Source organism: Cherax quadricarinatus, chromosome 47, assembly GCF_038502225.1.
Source record: "Cherax quadricarinatus isolate ZL_2023a chromosome 47, ASM3850222v1, whole genome shotgun sequence".
NCBI lineage: Eukaryota > Metazoa > Arthropoda > Malacostraca > Decapoda > Parastacidae > Cherax > Cherax quadricarinatus.
The window spans coordinates 3,863,740-3,877,093 of record NC_091338.1 but is presented as its reverse complement, the minus strand read 5'-3'; the positions used below and the strand labels follow the sequence as shown (position 1 = coordinate 3,877,093).

General features: G+C 38.9%; 3 protein-coding genes across 6 annotated transcripts in view; 2 read left to right on the top strand and 1 right to left on the bottom strand.

The window, feature by feature from the left end:
• LOC128696532 (protein Aster-B) overlaps positions 1–1,579 on the bottom strand; it is a 156,766-nt gene extending 155,187 nt beyond the window's left edge. The window contains exon 1 of the mRNA XM_070094665.1: positions 1,191–1,579. Within this exon, the coding sequence (XP_069950766.1) occupies positions 1,191–1,399 (209 nt within the window). The 5' untranslated portion in view covers positions 1,400–1,579. The remainder of the gene's footprint in view (positions 1–1,190) is intronic.
• A 418-nt stretch (positions 1,580–1,997) lies between these two features.
• Positions 1,998–13,354, top strand: part of LOC128696535 (arginine-hydroxylase NDUFAF5, mitochondrial) — a 32,099-nt gene continuing 20,742 nt past the window's right edge. For 2 of the 4 annotated variants that reach the window (XM_053787820.2, XM_053787817.2), the window contains exons 1-4: positions 9,808–9,948; positions 11,218–11,298; positions 12,428–12,563; positions 13,122–13,226. In XM_053787820.2, coding sequence (XP_053643795.1) covers positions 9,905–9,948; positions 11,218–11,298; positions 12,428–12,563; positions 13,122–13,226 — 366 coding nt within the window. In that variant the 5' untranslated portion in view covers positions 9,808–9,904. Of the gene's footprint in view, positions 2,161–9,807; positions 9,949–11,174; positions 11,299–12,427; positions 12,564–13,121; positions 13,227–13,354 lie in introns of those variants that run through there. The other 2 variants (XM_053787819.2, XM_053787818.2) reach the window with 2 other exon arrangements.
• Positions 2,191–9,948, top strand: Atg2 (Autophagy-related 2). The gene has a single exon (XM_053787813.2). It carries the CDS (start codon positions 2,659–2,661, stop codon positions 9,205–9,207), a length of 6,549 nt encoding a protein of 2,182 aa, XP_053643788.2. The 5' UTR covers positions 2,191–2,658; the 3' UTR covers positions 9,208–9,948.

Below are 13,354 nucleotides of genomic sequence, written 5' to 3'. Positions count from 1 at the left end.
AAGAAAAATATAATTTTCACCTGGGAAAAATCTTAAGAGGGATTGGTCCAAGATGTTACCAAATGTTCCTAGTGAAATGAAGGAAAGCCATGTGTACACAGAAATAACACAATAAGTATAAGGGGTCCAAGACTATGCAACATTCACCATACATAAGGGGATTGCCAACAGACCCCTTGCTGCTATTAAGAGGGAACTGGATAAAGTCAGGTCCTGATCAGGTGTTAGACTGCATGCAGCCAGTAGTAATAGCGTGGTTGGTATGGCCCTGATCCATGGGAGGCTTAGTTGGAGGGAGGGTCATGGGGGGTGCTGACCCATGAACCTCCCCCCCCCAGGTAAGAGTCATAATGAATGATTGTCAATAAAGAGAACGAATGGGGATTCGACCAGTGGTGCATACAAGTATTAGGCCCCGTGACTGTACCATTGAGCCACATGGGTTATAAAAGAGATGTCAGTCCAGAGCACCAAAGGTCTGCTTCTTGGGAGGCTGGTGAGAGTCCTAGATTCAACCCTTGCCATCTGCAGTATTCTTTGATTTAAAACCTCTTGTTTTCCTGGTTGCATCATCCTGTCACACTCACACTAACTCTCAGGCTCAAGCACACTCATTCACTCACATGCACATACAGTCACAAGTGCACACTAACTACATTCTCTCACATACACAGCCTGGAGCTGTGAATCGACCCCTGCAACCACATATAGGTGGGTACACACTCATAGTACAACACTTTACTATGGGTTATCCAGAGTTAGATAAATTACACAACTAGCAACTACTAAGCAGAATACACATGAAAATGAATTTAAGAAAGGATACCTACCTGTACACAAAACACATGAAAAACACTCAATCTCGGACGTCACTCTGTAGGTGGCGATAGACAGACATATAAAGACAAATGGCTATAGATACACTTTTATGTTTCATAAGAATATTTTTAAGGCAAATTATGATCGTTACATCACTGGGGGAAACACTTAACCCGTAGGGTTCATCCAGTGCCTGGGGGAAATGGGAGGCACTCCGGTTCAATCCGAGAAGGCAGCTTCAATTCCTTGGATCGAGCCCCTCACCAGCATCATAGAACCTCCCTGGGGAAGGGATGGTATTTTTTAAGCTAAAATACCTGGTGACTATATGCTAGGAGCCCATAGTCCAGCCATAGGTAGTATTTACTCACTGAAGGTGGTTGTGCTGGCCAACTAGCAGGTGGTTCTGCACATAGGAACGGGAATGTTGGCTGACTTGCGGCTTAATACTACAGGTTGATGCAGACGTGGCAATTAAGTCTGGGTCACAGCTGATAGATCGGTCAATCACAGGACCAACTGGTGTAGAAGTCAAGGGCTGCCTCCCTCCTGCCGCAGCTCCGGGCGACTCCATCATCATCTACCGCCCTTCACTCCTATCTCCCGCCCCCACCGCCAATTTTCACCTAATCAGGTGCCTGGGGCCTTTATGCAGGTGTTCATGTTAACATTTTGACCGCACAGTTGTTTCTTGTAGCTCACGACTATATAACCTGATGAGACGTCAACCAACACCGACGATAACAAGACTAACTGTGTCCTGGAAAAAAACATACACACAAAAATATTAATTACTTCTTAATACTCCCATTTATACTTCTAAAGTTAAATATATTTATTATAAATTATGTCCTAACATTTTAATTTATAATTCAACATTTCATTAGCTATAAAAGGCAGTCATTTACTGTATATTTGGTCCCTGTGAGAATAACCATTCACACTTCTCTTAGAGGAAATATGTTACTTATCTTGGAGATAAGCAATACTTTCCATAGCACTTCAATAAAGAAATTGTGTTTGTATTTAATTTCACATCACAATCTTTGACGTTTCCATATCTGGGACCTTAAATAAGCTCGTTTATTATTTTTTATTAATTGTTATTGTACTGGATGGGTAGTTGAAGGCACTTTATCGATCACTGGGTAAGTGTGTACACGGATGTCAACAACCATTGAAGTTTTATTTCAAATCATCTTACAGTCAGACTTTGAATGCATAATTATTTATTTTAATGTTATTATATACAGATGCATCATTCCAAATTTTCATTTAGAAAAATGAACATCTGAAATTCAGTTAGGTAAAGTAGGGAGAAGGAGCAGAGATCAGTGGAGGGTAAGTGTTACTTTTACACCGTTCTGAGGCAAATGTAATGACAACGGCTGCGCGTGATGGGTAACTGTGGTGTTAGTGATGGAAATGTGTTGTCTTGGCCTTGCTAACGAGTCAGGGATGAGTAGCATTCAGAGGCAAGATAAAAATCATGTGAATCAGCTGATTGATCTTCCTCCAACATTATTGGAACTCTCCAGCTGTTGTGGGACTCCCACCTGGTATCTCCATGTCACGCACTTGACAAACCCACAACCTTGAAGTAACCTTTTACCTCGTATAATTTTTTGGGGGTTATCACGCGGCTCTTTACTCATTAACTCGAGGTATTTACGCCTGTTTGTGCTTGTAGTATAACTTGTGTGTCGGTTGTTAAGGAGGTTGAGAGCGGCTGCGCGACCCGGGTGTAGCGTGCGACCTGACGCACGTCTGGCCTTGTTTACTTGCGACGTAGTTCAACACAAAAGATATTTGCAGGATGGGAAGTGAAATTTAGCAGACATGTTGCGACTAGGACTAGAAACCATATCCAAAATGCCCTGGTACTTCCCGTGGTCGGATGCCATCAAGAAGAGGGCGATTAGGTACTTGCTGCAGCGGTATGTTGGACAGTTTCTGGAAGAGAAGCTCAGTTTGGATCAGCTGACAGTGGATTTGTACGAAGGAACTGGGACCATAAAGGAATTAACGTTAGATGTTGGTGCTTTAAATGAAGTAGCTGACCAGCTGAATCTTCCCCTCAGATTTGTAGATGGATATATTGGTGAAATTTGTGTGACTGTTCCTTGGAAGGCCCTTCTTTCTGAAAGTTGTTTTGTGGAAGTTTCAGGGCTGATGGTAACTATAGAACCCAAACAAAGGTCTGAGGATATATCTATGGTAGACTCGATGATTGAGTCTATGAATATGACAACTTCCATGCAGATCGCTCAGGAGTGCCTTAATCATCATGAAGAGAAGTGTGAAATGGAAGGAATCACTGACAAAGATGCTAGTCAAACAATTGAGGGCATTGAACATTTTGCTCAGGCAATAGACACAGTACTTAATAGAATTAAGGTTCGATTCCTTGACACGATTATCAGATTGGAGCACACTCCAAAAGGTAGTCAGTCAGGTGTCTCCTTAGAGATAAGAATTAAAAAGATAGACTACTTTGATGAAGCAGGATTAGGGAAAACTACTCCAAATGGTGAAGCAAGCAAAACTGGATTTGAACATCAATCATTTGCATCTAAAAAGTTTCATATTGAAGGCTTAACTATGTACACAGATGAGTTTCCTGCTAAATCTAAAGTTGTAGGTAAATCAGTAGTAATTCCTTCATCAGAATCAAATTCATCTCCTGATTCAGGTTCCAAAGTTTCAGGCTCAGGTTCTGGTGACTCATTTAAGACAGCAGATACATCCCCTGCTGAAGGTAAGCAGTTTGAATACAATCATGAGAAAACTGTCCGTAAGTTGATCACAAATTCTAGCATTCCCATGGAACCAATTCTGTTTGCAAAATTTACAGGCTCACAAGAGATTAGTTTGAAACTGAAGCAAGCAGATGTCATGGGACCTAAAGTAGATCTAAGAATGAACTGTGGATCACTTATAATGTTTTTATCACCAAGGCAGATTCATTTGCTTCTAGAGCTCTCAGAAGGTGTGGCATCTCCAGACAAATTGGACTTAGAGCCCAGTGATCCTAGGATTTTAGGGGGAAAGCAAAAACCAATGGATCCAAATGATTTCAGGAAAGTTGAAAATGAACTTCTCAAGGAATTAAGAACACCACCTGTGTCTAGTCATGCTCTGAATCAACATCAGGGTTGGTCAGTTACTCCACTAGAGGATAGTGATGATGAGTTTTTCCCCATGAGTGGTGGCAGTAAAGGACTTGCTAGAAATATGTCAAGTAGTCAGTTGTCTAGTTGCTCTGATATGGATAGCTCATTTAGTTCAAACATGTCTAGCAGCACAGTGAGGTCTGCTTCAGCTGGAGTGTCAACTACGCCTTCATTTCGTTACACTGGTGTTGGTGTGATGGTAGGAGATCATTCTGTTGGTGGACCAGGAAGGAAAAAAAGTGAGCAGAGTGGAAGCAGATTAACAGATGATCCTTCTGCAGTTGCAACCCATTTCAGAGTGCAAATTAGCAGTGTAGCAGCTGTGGTTCTTCATGAAGATATTTTGACAACATATGTAGAGAACTCAAATATGGTGTCAAAGGCATCAGTAGCTGAAATGCAAGCCAAATCTGAAGATTTTTTTTTAACCCTTGGTGTACATGGGTTATCTGGTTATAGCTATAATATTTTTCAGGAAGCTAGGAAAAGATTCAGTGAAGCATGTCAGGTTAATCATCTGAGATTTATGGCAGCCCCATTAACTGTGGAAGGAAGTGAGAAAAGCTTAGCAAATAAATGGGAGATGAGTGTTAATATGTCTTTAGGTTGGGCTGAAATACTCGAGTGCCTTGTGGACTCCTCGGTATCTCCAGTGAAGATAGAATATTCAGAATTACTGTCTTTCAAAGAAAAGATAAAAGAACCCTTATCTGAAGCTATTTATAGTGGTGCCATTGAGCCCAGACTTAGAATAAGCATTTCTCAGTCTCAAAATATGACTCCCACTGGAAGAACCCGAAGATTGAGCACACCAAAGTTGGATATTAAAGTGAGCCTGGGTGATTGTGTGTCAGAGATTGATATGTCTATTGTAGATCGTATTAGTGCTCTAATTAATAGGCAAGAGGTTTGTACAAAGGCTACAGAGGACAGTTTTTCCCCAGAGCTTCCACCTAGCTATATAAATAATCAGGCGTGCTTCAAGCAAACTCTTGATGATGCAACATTACACCCAGAAACACGTGTAAATATTAAAGTTTCATCAACGTCCTTCACTTTCAAACTTAGGTTTCCCATACCTGACTTGAGACCTACATCCAATATGGACCGAGTGCCATGGTGGAAGAGAAATATTAGAAAAGATATTTTTTCATTAGTATTGCAGGACTTTGAGTTTGTTACTACTGTAGATCCTCACATGCCTTACAGTAGTTATGAGATACGAAGTGGTGATGTACATGTGTATTTTCAAGAGCGAGAAGAGGATGTTCCCATATCACTATTGCAAGCTAGCTCTAGTAAAGGTGCTGAAAGAGGATTTGATCTTCCACATGTTGTTGTGATGGTTCATCCACTACAACCATGGATGTCCCTAGAAGAAGAAGCTCCTAGACAAGAAAGCATCATGACTAAGTCTATGATGGGGTTTTTAGAAGAAGTAAGTGAAACAGAACCAAACCCTTTTAGTCGTAGAAAAGTAGCCACCCAACAAGCTGGAGATAATGATGTAGGTGAAATAACTATACCTGCTGACAAGGAAGAAGTTCTAGAATTTATGGAAAATATACTTAAAAATGTTCAGTTGAATATAGAGCTTCACTTGCCTAATTCACAGTTAATACTACCCTCTAAACATATATACGAGGTATTGTATAATAGATTGGTATCAGACCTATTGTTGTGGGAACCCTCTGCTCCCAAACCAGCAAGTCAGAGCAACCGCAATCTGGGTTTTGCTCAAGGTGGGTTGGATCTGGCTTCGGTGTTTATGAATGAAAGTATTTACCAAAGTACAACACAGTTTACCATGTGCCCTTCAGCACATGCTGCTGGAAGTGATAGTGAAGAGGAAGGAGAGTCACAATTTTTTTCAGTGTATGAACACAAAGCCAGGCAAAGAATGAAACAGCAGCAGCTTCATGAACCAAGTAAGAACAAGAAACAAACAACTTTGGCATTTAAACTCACACTGGGTCATGCTGTGGCCAGTATACGAACCCCATATAGAGATTCCAAGAACAACGTACTTCCAGGCCAGCATGGTGAAGTAATGGTAGTTGTTGATCAAGGTACAATATTTAATGCAACTGGTTACCAAGGGAATCCAGATTTGGGTTACACCTGCATTTGGGCTGAAAAAGGGCATATATATCACAAAGCAGCCAATATCACTCCAGACCGTCCAGTAATATTAGATCCCGTAACCCCACTGTCTACTTCACAATTAGATGCTATACTTTATCCTAATGATGATGGTGTTATAACAAGATTAGGTGCAGGAGTGAATCAGAGTGAAGATTGCCAAGATCAGATCACTTTAGCATTGAAAATGGACTTCAGTTTGAGCCGTAACCTGAAAACTATCATTTTAGCAGGCTGTGTAAGAGGAACTACACTTCGTCACTATATGTGCAGCAGTCCAGAGAGTTGGGTTACACAACTTGGGGATATGTTTGGTGTCCAAGATTATCCTATTGCAGGTTATGTGATTCCATCTATTGTTGTAGAAATGAATCTTCACTTATGGGGATGTGCTTTGGATTATCGTCCCTTACACTTACCATTAAGAGCAATGTTAACTGTTGATGCATGCTCCATTTCTAGCAATCTAACACTTGCAAGTGATGTAAATGTTTTACATTTTATTATTGAAGATGCAGCTCTCTTTTTATCAGACAAACTTTCTGTACGTAGTGTTGACTTAAAGAAGAATTACATTTGTGTAGCAGATTTAGGAGTTTTTGAATTGTGCTTAAGAATGCTAATAGATAAGAAGGAAAAGAAACCTAAATTTGATTTATTGGCTTCTAATAATATGATTCATGTTCGTACTTGCGCTGATTCTTGCAAAGCATTGCTGGAGCTCTTGATCTACTTTGCCAGTGATGGAGATCTGACAAAAGAAGCCTCAACAGTAACGACAACAGAAGCTGCACCTGCTAAAATATATCCCACAAGTGTTGCCTTTTCTCCCACCAGTGAATGTGCAACCATGAAACCTTCTGAAACTCAAGAGACCACTTTCAACCTACGGCTGAAAGAAAGTGATTCCCAGCAGTTGGAGATTGTTAGAGGTATGATGGATGATGCTATGATTGAGTCAACACCTTCATCATCATCATGTGAAGATGATGAAACTGACCCAGCTCAGTATTTGAAGAAAGGGGTGGAAGTGTTTTTCTTTCCAGATGATAACATTAAGCAGAATATAATTTCAGTGCCAGCTGCTTCAAAAGATTTATCTAAGAAAGAGGAGACAACCTGTGATGCTGAACTAACAGACACTGAATATGCCCTTAAGGAAGCATTGAAGGAACAATTGGACAATCATTTTGAAGAATGTAGCTCTGGTACTGATGAAGAGTTCTGTATTCTTGATGATGCACCTGGCACAGGCATCAAGTCTCCGTCTGGTGAACCACAGGTGCGACTCTTAACTCAAGACCCCATTATTATTATTGACAACCATTTTTCTATTCCTCTTGGTAAAGTTGATCAGCTCAGGGCTCCTAAACATTTCCCCACTGCATCAGTAAAGTATACTCTTCAAGAGTTGACAGTTGTGTGGCACATGTATGGTGGCTCTGATTTTAAGACTCCATCTTACAGTACACCTACTCATACTCGTCGTGTTACTATCAGTGACTCCAATGGCAATCCAGACTATGTTTGTGGAAGTTATCCATCCAGTACACCTTCACCACAGATGACTTACATTTCAACTGAACCCTCTGTAACAGTAAGAGCTGGTGAGGCTCATTTTTCAGCTGGTCACACATCACCCACAACTTTTAAGACATCTCCACCTCATAGTCCACAGCAACGATCACATATGGTGTGGCAAGCAGTTGGGGGTCCAGGCCGGAAACACGATACTCTCCTAGAACTGCAGTTAAGCAAAGTTCGTTTCCAGTATGAGATTTATCCTGAAACTGTTCAACAGGCATCCAGGAATGTCCTCCTCATTCATGATGTAGAAATAAGAGATAGACTTACTTCTTCCAAGATTAACAAATTCCTGTATCAGTTCTCATCTGAGACATGTCCACGTCAAGCTCATGCAAATATGGTTCAGGTAAAAGTGCTTACCACAAGACCTGATGGACAGCATGGTCCTCAGGAAACTAGTCTCAAGATCTCTTTGCAGCCCATTAGACTTCATGTAGATCAAGATGCACTCCTCTTTCTCTTTCAATTCTTCGAAGAGCTCCTTGCATCAGATAAAGTGGGAGAAACTGGAGAGGAGGAACGACCACAGTCAGCAACCCTGGTTCAAGCTCCAATTATGACTGTAAATCTTAATCAGACTGCTCAGCCCACTGCAATGGATAATCAACAACTCCTTGTTAATTTAGAAGAGAAATCACCATTGTCAGAAACAGAGGAAAAAATCAGTAAGGCTGATGAAAATTCTCCACCATACTTTAAATCTTTTGTGTTCTCTCCTGATGTACCTATCAAGATTGATTATCATGGCAAGCATGTAGATATTCATTCTCAGTATGGACCTATTGCTGGTCTGATAATTGGACTAGGACAGCTTAATCAGTCTGAATTAACCTTGAAAAGCATTGTTCATAAATCTGGCCTCCTGGGAATGAACAAGCTAATTCAGTACGTTACTAATGAATGGGTGAACGACATTCGGCGCAATCAACTTCCGTCTGTTTTAGGGGGTGTTGGGCCAATGCATTCTGTTGGCAAGTTGGTCGGAGGTATTCGAGACTTATTTTTGTTGCCCATTGAGCAGTATCAAAAAGATGGTAGATTAGTACGTGGTATTCAGCGTGGAACATCAGCCTTTACCACTTCTTCAGCACATGCTGCTCTTGATTTAACAGGACGTTTTGTAGGATTTATTCAGTCAACTGCAGAGACAATGTATGACATGGTATCTTCTGGACCTAGTGTGCGTCATAGATATCGATTACGTGCTGGTCAGCCCCAAGATATCCGTGAGGGAGTTACTACAGCATATGGTGTTGTTAGAGATGGAATTGGAGAGACAGCTTCAGCAATTGTGCAAGCAGCAACAGAGGAGCATCAGCACAAAGGAGTATCGGGAGCCATTGGTGGAGTGCTACGTCAGATTCCACCCACTGTTGTTCAACCAATTATCCTGGCATCCGAAGCTGCTGGTACAGTGATAGGAGGAATGAAGAACCAATTAGTGCCTGATGCACGTAGGGAAGCGGCTGATAAATGGAAAGCATAAGTGAGCACGAAAAAATACAAAGTGTGTGATTGATGTTCCTGTCAAACACCCTTCATAATAGACATGACAATACAGGGTTTGATCTGTGTTGTTGCCTCTGTGATCGCTGCACTGTGCCACAGTTTGTAGTTTATTTCTCCAAGACTTTATCAATGCATGTAATGGAAAAAATATAATTTCAGGATTTTTCCTCAGTGGGAGACATGCAGTTTGTGCCTCACTTTGTTATTGTGAAGTTGATGATTATTTAATTTTTATGTTTATGTATTGTGATAATGTGGGTATGTGCTAGTGAATGAAGTTTATGCATTCTTTAGTTATTAAGACAATTTAATAAATCAATGAATATTTTATATTTATGTTCATGATAGTTGCACATGTATGGATGTTTATACAGTGGACTTCTTAAGTTTTATTTTTCTTGCTAAGCCTGGTTAAAATGCTATGTGATTTTTTATTCTTATTTGCTTATTTCACTTTGAGCACTGGGTATCAATTTGTACCCCAGTAATTGTTATATGGAAATCTGGTCATGAAAACAATTTCAAAGATTACACAATCTGTTCCTCGACAACATAACAATACTGATGAAATTGAAGAAACTATAACAATTTGTTCAAGAGGAGTGTTTGATAGAAGATGAATAAGCTGCAGATAATTTTCCACTATTATTATACAAGATAAATATGAATTCCTCATGAAGCTTGGAATCAAAAACTGCCTCTTCCATTGTCATAACAAGTGAGTCATGGATTCAATTTCTTCAATTTAAGTTTTTAGAAGTAGTACAGTATTTTTTCCAACCTGGAAAACTAACGTGTAAGAATGTGTGTACGTCATCTATGTGAATGGATATGTTTGTTCATGTTTTATTTTTGTTACTTATGTAGATCTTGGATATGTATGTTTTTCCTGGCTAAAATGGTTCTGCTTCACAAAAATTACTCCAAAATCCTTCCATCAATACATTTATATATATGTATGTATGTGTGTGGCTGGGTGGGAAGATGAAGATAAATAAGTTTTTGTTGTATTCATGGGTTCAGAAAAGGCATATGGTAGGGTGGATAGGGAAACAGTGTGGCAGATATTGCAAGTACAGTATATGGAATAGGTGGAAGGCTATTGAAAGTAGTTAAGAATTTTAATGAGGATAGTGAGGCTCAATGTTGGGTATGTAGGAGAGAGGGACATTATTTTCCAGTAAAATTAGGCCTTAGGTATGTGATGTCACCATGGTTGTTTAACATACTTATAGGTGGGGTTATATCTATATATATATGTGAGCGTGTTAAATAGGAGCGAATAGAGACGAATGGTATTTGGGACCTGACAAGCTGTTGGAGTGTGAGCAGAGTAATATTTAGTGAAGGATTCAGGAAAACTGATTATTTTTATATAGCCGGACTTGAGTCCTGGAAATGGGAAGCACAATGCCTGCATTTTAAAGGAGGGGTTTGGGATATTGGCAGTTTGGAGGGATATGTTGTGTATCTTTATACGTATATGCTTTTAAACTGTTGTATTCTGAGCACCTCTGCAAAAACAGTGATTATGTGTGAGTGAGGTGAAAGTGTTGAATGATGATGAAAGTATTTTCTTTTTGGGGATTTTCGTTCTTTTTGGGTCACCCTGCCTCGGTGGGAGACAGCCGACTTGTTTAAAAAAAAAAAAGTGTGTATATGTTCATATGTGTGTATGTGTGTGTATATGTATGTAGTATGCCAGTTTTAAATACAAAAGTTTATTACAGTGTACATACAGTAGTATAGATGAATAAAAGTGACACTTTTGAGATATTCTCCTGGATTATAAAAGATAAATGTTCAGGCATATATGCAGATGCAAACCAATAGTTATCCTGTTACCAATAGAGTCATTAAATATTTTTTTGTTAATTGCCTGACTGAAGTTTTTTTGTAGCATTGCTGTTATATATGTATTAAAAAAAATTTTATCTTCCACAGAAGAAATTATTATTTCAAAACGTTTGATGTATTCTGTTGCAAGATATTTGGCATTTCCCCATGGTTGTGGATTCTGGGGAATTGGATTATTTGGACAGGAAATTTTTACTTCGGTTACTCAATGGTAAATGCTTCATTCTTCTTTTTTTTCTATTTTTGCAGATTTAATTATATTTTTAGTATCTCCAGAAGTACTTGTATATAGATTTTTAATTGATTTTGTTAACATATATGTTTTTGACAGTACATTACTGGTTAGTAGATTGGTGTATATCTCATAAATCAGAAATTAGCACATAAGCTTGTTAGCAATCATGTTATAAATGGAATACAATACCGACTAGTTGATGAGTAAAATACATACAACACTAGGGATCTTTATTGACAGGGAAAAATTTCAATCTTATTGACAGTAGTCAAAGTGGAGACATAATTTGAGGTAATCAGTCCCTCAGCCTTAGTGGAAGATAATCAGTCTCAGGCTAAGAGACTGATTATTTTCTATCAGCACTGAGGAACTGATTCTCTACCTCATACTGCCTCTCCACTTCATCTGCTATCTTCGGGATTCCAGTTCATCCCTGTAGTTGACTGATAAAGCCTTCAGCACAGACAAAACATTTTATCAGTAAAGATAACTAGTGTTACACATGTGTTTTACTCATCCGTTACTTAGTGACAGTTTATTTTATACTTCAAATTTTAACTTCGCAAGCCATGAGTTGTAATAAGATTTGAACTTTTTTTTTAATATTACTTTTCTTAACTGTATACAGTACATGTACTGTATTTGCACTTGCAAGCCTGCATTTCTTAATTTTCTGTTGTAATTAATGTATTTACAAGCAAAACAAAGCTAAACTTGTAACTGTGATGAATGAACTCATTTTTATGTGAATACTGCATTCAGTTCGACTTAAAAGAATTTTTTTTGTAATTCAGTAAACTCTTGATTTAACAGACCTTGATTTAATGCATTTTAGAAATGCAAAACAAAATCCACTGTGTCAGTTAATCATGTAACCAACAGACAATGTCTGTTGGTTACATGATTATCCGTTGTTGTTGCAGTCAGAATAAAACAATCTTAGCTTTATCCACCACATTCATCATTACCAGCTATCCACTCTCATTTCACTGTACTGTTACAGTACTCTTTAGTAATGTGATGAAACTGTATTATCCAGTTACTTTATCACACGATATACATGTCAGTGTCAACATACATTCTGAATATTTTTAATTTTTTACAGGATTCATTCATCAAACTTTGCTACTTCAAAGCAAGGGAATGTTGTAAATGTCTTTGATCGCCATACCAAGTTGCTGCAGAGAGAGAGAGCTGCCAGAAACCCAGATGTTGCTGTTTTTGATTATCTGAAGGAAGAGGTAGGCCTTTTTTTGGGGGGGAGTGTGTATAAATCTGTCATGGAGGGAAGGAGGGGTAGGAGTCATCCTTGGAAAGGACAAAGGGAGGGGGTAAAAGAGGTCTTGTGTGTAAGGGGCTTGGACATGCAGCAGGCATGTGTGAGCATGTTAGATAGTGAATGGAGACAAATGGTTTTTGGGACCTGATGAGCTGTTGGAGTGTGAACAGGTTAATATTTTGTGAAGGGATTCAGGGGAAATAGTTTGCCAAACTTAGAGTCCTGGAGGTGGAAAGTACAGTGCCTGTGCTTTAAAGGGAGGGTTTGGGATATTGGCTGTTTGGAGTGACATCTAAACTGACATATCTGGGCACCTCTGTAAAGACATTGATTATGTGTGAAGGATGGTGAAAGTTTTTCTTTTTTGGGTCACCCTGCCTTGGTGGGAGATGGCCAATGTGTTAAAAAAAAAATTGTGAAATTTAAAAATAAATTGCTACAGTTAAAAGAATTTTTATTGCATATATTTAAGACAGTTATTGTAAACATAAAGGCAATCATATCCATTTAAATCTTTCAGGTTGGCTATCGATTGTCGGATCGAATTCTGGATATAAAACGTGAACTGAAGATTGGTCTTGATCTTGGGTGCGGTCGGGGCTATGCCACCAAACATATTACAGATGTAAATATTGATCATTTGATGTTTTTTTTATAATTGTATGTAATTTACCAATAAGTGATAATTTTTAATAATTTTTTGATGGATTTTGTTTTATATACAGTATATTTTGTGTATTAGAACAAATTTTT